This window comes from Paramacrobiotus metropolitanus, unplaced genomic scaffold, assembly GCF_019649055.1.
Source record: "Paramacrobiotus metropolitanus isolate TYO unplaced genomic scaffold, Prichtersi_v1.0 Parri_scaffold0000585, whole genome shotgun sequence".
NCBI classification, from domain to species: Eukaryota; Metazoa; Tardigrada; class Eutardigrada; order Parachela; family Macrobiotidae; genus Paramacrobiotus; species Paramacrobiotus metropolitanus.
Genome location: NW_026570805.1, coordinates 1 through 5,534, shown reverse-complemented (window position 1 = coordinate 5,534; position 5,534 = coordinate 1). Strand labels below are relative to the sequence as shown.

At 46.7% G+C, this 5,534-nt stretch overlaps 2 protein-coding genes across 2 annotated transcripts; both read right to left on the bottom strand.

Annotated features, from left to right (window-relative positions):
* Positions 1-2,087: 2,087 nt before the first annotated feature.
* Positions 2,088-3,444, bottom strand: LOC129602539 (uncharacterized). Its single transcript, XM_055501584.1, has 3 exons — positions 3,132-3,444; positions 2,622-2,801; positions 2,088-2,327 (listed from the first exon to the last, which is right to left on the bottom strand). The coding sequence occupies exons 1-3, from the start codon at positions 3,364-3,366 to the stop codon at positions 2,287-2,289; spliced, it is 456 nt and encodes a 151-aa protein (XP_055357559.1). The 5' UTR covers positions 3,367-3,444; the 3' UTR covers positions 2,088-2,286.
* A 551-nt stretch (positions 3,445-3,995) lies between these two features.
* LOC129602538 (uncharacterized) lies at positions 3,996-5,500 on the bottom strand. Its single transcript, XM_055501583.1, has 2 exons — positions 4,944-5,500; positions 3,996-4,481 (listed from the first exon to the last, which is right to left on the bottom strand). Exons 1-2 carry the CDS (start codon positions 5,113-5,115, stop codon positions 4,129-4,131), a joined length of 525 nt encoding a protein of 174 aa, XP_055357558.1. The 5' UTR covers positions 5,116-5,500; the 3' UTR covers positions 3,996-4,128.
* Between the last annotated feature and the right edge of the window lie 34 nt (positions 5,501-5,534).

Sequence of the window (5,534 nt, the reverse complement as noted above, 5' to 3'; positions counted from 1 at the left end):
AGGAGCCTTTATATTTTTCGTTGCATTACTCGGTAGAGTAGTTGGTCAGAATAGTTGCGTTAACATTAAATACAGAATTTGTCCCAGTTAACTTCATGATGGTAGAGTCATTTGTGTAGCCGGAAGTGTAGCACAGCTAGCGGAAGATAGTAAGCGCCGGAAGTACGACTATAACGAAAGTTGAGGTATCTTTTCTATCTTTTGGCAGTCGAAACGCTCGGGACATTTGGTAGAGCCTTCGCTGAGTTGATTCGATTCGTCGGCCGGAAGATTCGTGAAGTTACCGAGGAACCCTTCTTGAGACAGCGACTAAGCCTAGCGGTAGTCAGAGGAAATGCAACAGTCGCTTTGCGTACAATGAGTGCACGTCCTAAGATCGCGAATGATTCTAACGATTTTGAGTGTTTTTTTAATGTTTAAAATTTCGTAATCTTATAAGTGAAATATGCGCAAGCGTATTGATCTGTGCACCGGCTGTTGCAAACTTTCATTCCTGAGTTGTGAGATATTCGTAGATTAACATTATGTCTTGATAAATCGGCCGGTTGTGTACAACCTTATGAGCGATATTATTATTAATGCGCCACAAGAGCAGAAAACCCCAAAGGAACTTCATGTCCCGTTGAACAAAAACAGTTTTGTGCTATTACGAACATTTAGCACAGATAAACAGATTTAAGTAGAAATTTGAAAGCGGGTATTCATTGACAAGAGTCCTCTTCGGCTTCGGCTCTGTACGTTTTTGTTTTGCAAGGTAAAGCGTACACACTGTTCTACGTCCAGTGGGGTAGGGAGGTATGGGGCCACGAGATACGGATCTACGTGTACCGTGCTTCCGTCGACGAATATAAAACAGTTAGATTTCCGGAACAAAATAATTGGCCATGGTACATTTGGCGCAGCATGCAAGCAAGCTCTGCTGTACCACGGACTGCCTCGGTGCGAGTCAAGCGGAAGTGCTCTGACCGGCGGTCGGACGACAGCCGTCACGACGCGGCGTTTCGATGGACGCTGGTCAGCACACGCGGCGCGGCCAGGATAGTTGCAGTGTGATGACTCAATTTATTTTTGCTGTTGCAGTTGTAGTTTATAGTGTTTGTTTTTCAGAATCCTATCTATATTCTCTCCTTTTACTGTCATTTTTTAGCTTCAGAGTAAACCGCATTCCGACGTTTCGTCCGCTTGGGCTAAGAATATTGCAGAGATGGTCTGGTTGCGTCTGGAGTAAACCATTGTCATAGCGCGTTATCAAATTGTGTCAGCACCCTAATGGCGTCCCTAAACCTTACTGTATCGACACCGCATGAACGACGAGATCCTGCTGCGGGACTGTTAAGCTGCACCAAAGAGACGCTCGTCAGTGGAGATCTGAGCGATGTACAATTCTCCGTTGGCAGTGATTTTGGTGCTGCAAAGGCCTTCAAAGCCCACAAGTATGCAATTCCACCTTCAGTTCTCTGTTGTTTTCGCTAATTTTCTGGCTCTGCAGGTACATTGTGAGTATTCGCAGCACGGTGTTCTATAGGATGTTCTACGGCAGCGTGCCCGAAAACGGTCCGCAAGTCGACATTCCCGACTGCATGCCCGATGCATTTGAGAACATGCTCAGGTGCGTGAATAAGAATGTTAAAAGTGATTAATGGATCCACTGCAGTAGTACACTGCGTCAGAGGCGTGGGGCGGTATGGACAAAGCCGTTGTGGAGTACCCCCAAGCATTTTTAATACTAAATCCGCGAAGCGAAGCTCCATTATGTTCAAGAAAACGGGACTTTTGTCGGTCGCGTCGGTCATGTCATGGTATTTTACATAAAATTCATAAGAGGGAAAATGTTGAAAACTATATTTATTAAACACATAAAATAACAAATAAAGTGTTTGTTTAATTTTGTTTCCCGCCTCGCTTCGGTCTTTCATTGTTAGCCAACAGCGGCGCACATCCCTAGTTTTATGTATGTTTGGTTTATTTATGTTTGTAAATATTTAGAAATTTAGTTTTTGTAAAATAAAAATAGCATGTACATAGATAACTGTTGTTAAAAAAATTACGAAGTATCTGGTATACCGCTTCGTACAGCTACATGTACACCGATGCCGTGGATGAAAAAAACCTCACGGTTGACAACGTCTTCCCGACAATGCGCTGTGCGGACAAGTACGACTTACCCCAGCTGACCGCCATCTGCTCGGACTTCGTGTTTGCCCAGTTGAATGTCGAGAACTTTATAGTCACGTTCGAGCAGGTAATACACGCACATTTTGGGCCGCGCTGACTGGCGCCCGACAGTCACGATTTGTTCTTCCGAATCCCGTGTTGCAGGCCATCCACTGGAAGGCGGACCAGAGAAAACATGCAAATACGGTATCGTGCAACAACATAAATATAAAAACCGTGTAGTACTTATAATAAAAAACGGCTAATAATGATAAATATATATCTGCAGGTAGAAGCTTAATTTTTGCACAAGGAAAGAATTTGGAAAACTTAATTTCTTCGTTGGAGACTTTCATGATTTTGTATTAATTGGTAGTACAATCTCCCATGCCCGACACCGAGACTGCAAGCTAATTTTCAGCAAATTTCGAGAAAATTTCCTGTCAATGATACGCTCATGTTTTTACCATTGGCCGAAGAGCGAAGAAAGGAAAGCGACGCAGGAAGCGTGGCCAACGCCAAGGGAAGCACTTCGGTATCGGTTAGACGCGGTGAATGCCACGGACACGCCTCATCCCGCACATTCCGCGAGCAGTACTTGCAGCCACCTCTCGACTGGGTCTTTCCTTTATTCACTGATCCGCACCCTAAAACAGTACTTCAACATAAAAAGTGACGCACTAGAGAACGTACGCATAACGTGTGTTTCTAATGAAAAGTATAACATGACTCGAACTATGAAGCCTCTCCTATCCATTCCCGTAGAGGAGGTTCGCAAAACATTAAAAAATGTTTATAAGATGCGTACGCTCTTCTTGGCTTCATACAGGTAACAAGTTTTATCGTTTTTATGATGCTGTTGACGAATCCTTAACAGTAGCAACGCGCTGCGCTCGATGCAAACAAACGACCAGGCTGAATTCAAAGTACGGGATGTGTACTGCAGTTGTACCCAGTACACGTTGAACAAATCGTACCGTTGTCGGATTCCATTCCCGAACCCGGCGGATTCCATGAGGCTGGTGGCGGGCAAATCGCAACAGACACGCTGGAAGATCGTGGAATTGCAACGGGAGCGGCAATTTCGGGAGATTCAGCACGTGTTGCAGGGTGAAGCTGCGCGAGGGGCTCCAATGCAGTCGCAGCAGTGACTGTTGTCACAGGTGCCAAAATCAGATAGAAAGAGGTGTTCGCTGCGTTGCTGTTCTGCATCGCTGCGGCCTGCGACTGGTCTACTCGCCGCCAATTCACGGAAAGCAGAAGGAGCAAACTTACATGAAATCAGCCATTTCAAATCCCAAAAACATCCCAGTACACTACACTGTACTGTAAATTTTAACTATATATAGCAACATTTGCAACCAATTACAAATATGTCGTAAAATATGCAGCTAGCAAAAACCAAAACACAGAATCAATTTTCGTAGCACTCGAAACTGGCGGCTGATGGGTGGTTACAACTTCCGTAGCCAAAGCCATGCAGCAACGGCTATCGCCCGACCGGCAGTACATACTTCCGATTGGCAGGCCACCCAGGCGGTCAGTATTGCGACAGAATCCCCTTTGGAAGACCCGGCGTTGCAAAGCAAATTGCACGCTTATATTTAAACTCCGGATGTTGGACAATAGTAGCAAGATTTCATATTTCCAATTAAACAGCTTACAGATAGGATAAATTTCTGGAGCTTTACAGAGCAAGACGCTCCCGGTGCCGCCGTGCAACGCAACCGGCTTAGGTTTGAACTTTGAATTAACGTCAAACGGCGAAGATTTCCAGTTTTATTACTATGTGCCTAAGTGTATGTTTTTCCACGGCCGATGGGTACGTCTCTGGATACAAGAAACTCCTCATCGAGATCAACAGACAGTGCATCACCGAAATACAAAAAAGAAAGAAAATGAACCAATGAAAGTGTCAGCTTCAAAGCCAAACCAATTAAATCATTATTAAATTACAGGAAATTTTTGGCGCATTTAGGAGAGTGGATTGCTGACTTCATCGGACCTCTTCTTCTTCAAATCAATGAGGGTGTTGAGCAGCTGCATGTAGCGCTGGAACACCGGACCGGCAGCGTCGTTGAAATCCCGCGTGGCTTGCGGCGCGTACTGCAGACATTTGATGATGTACGTCTCCATGACGCGTCGCCGCTCCGCCGGCGTGTTGCCGCGGATGTGCGTGCCCGGGTGGTCGATGGCGGCGTCCCAGGCGTCGCGGCGCTCGTCCGTCCGCAGGGGGTACTGGAAGGGATTCATCTGCACGACGGCTTCCAGTCGGGCCACCATTTCGGGTTTATCGTAACGGTAACGTCTCGGTTGGCGTTTTTTATCTGTAGGGAGGAAATTCATATGTCGAAGATGGAAGGTAATTAAAGCTGGCCCATTTCACAAAGTACCGCCTATTTTTTTTAATAGATTGGTAATATGGATTCGCGTGCGCCAGAGATAGGGGCGCTCTCCGCGCTGTTCCACATTAGAAAACGTGTATAAAACACAAATTATCCCGAATAGAGCCAGCAATGTCAGTCTCTGGTTTTTGCTACGTGAATCCATATTGCGAAAATGTCCGTAATGTAAAAACTGAAAACGTGGCCGTTGTATCCAGTTTTCCCAATTAATTTTCTTTGAAAAACCAATCTAACCAAACCAGTTTGTGAACTGTTTTTCATGGGTGTTATTAAACGAATCATTAATCTGCGAAACTGCGGTACTTAAATCAGGATACGTAGGTAGCTATTTTCTTCAAACGCGGAGTGACCGAAATACAAAAAACACCGGCGTAAATAATTTACCTCTCACAGGTCCCGTGTCAGATAAAATGTTCGTCGCCGATGAAACAGGATTAACTTCGTCCGTCACAAGAATATCCCCGTCAGACGGGCACGCGGTATGACCGCTTTCGTTATGCCGCAACGGCGCAACCAGCCACCTTCCGTCATAAAGTTGAGCCGGCACACTGCGCATTTGTACGGGAAATCCTGCGGCTGCCTGCGTCCATCCCGGTACTCGTACTCATAAGCATGCAGCTTCCGCGCCCTCCGCTTCGCCTTCCGTTTCCTGCTGTGCACCGGGCAGCGATGGGAGTTCAATGCTTCGAGGGTCCGGAAGTTCTTCCCGCACTGCTGACACGGATGACCGGAGGCGGAATGGTGCGTGGCCATGTGCTGGGACAGGTCCCATGCACTGCGTTTAACGGCACCGCAGTCGCTGCAGACACATAAGGATGCGGCGTCGTGCTGCGCGCGGTAGTGCTGGCTAACCAGGTGGTAAATGTCGTAGGTCTTGGGACAGCCCGGATGCGGACACGGGAACACATCCGCCTGTTTATGTTGCACTGCGTGCAGCGCCAGCTGTATCCCGGTGGGGAACAGTTGGGCGCAGAA

What these genes read in the sequence shown, in the direction of transcription:
- LOC129602539 (XM_055501584.1), bottom strand. Translation starts at nt 3,366, where the DNA reads ATGCAGAACAGCAACGCAGCGAACACCTCTTTCTATCTGATTTTGGCA. An exon ending in GGGAATGGAATCCGACAACG is followed by an intron (nt 2,802 to 3,131) that starts GTACGATTTGTT and finishes GTACTGTTTTAG; the next exon opens with GGTGCGGATCAGTGAATAAA. An exon ending in TCTTCGCTCTTCGGCCAATG is followed by an intron (nt 2,328 to 2,621) that starts GTAAAAACATGA and finishes TCCGCCTTCCAG; the next exon opens with TGGATGGCCTGCAACACGGG.
- LOC129602538 (XM_055501583.1), bottom strand. Translation starts at nt 5,115, where the DNA reads ATGCGCAGTGTGCCGGCTCAACTTTATGACGGAAGGTGGCTGGTTGCG. An exon ending in TGACACGGGACCTGTGAGAG is followed by an intron (nt 4,482 to 4,943) that starts GTAAATTATTTA and finishes TCCTCCCTACAG; the next exon opens with ATAAAAAACGCCAACCGAGA.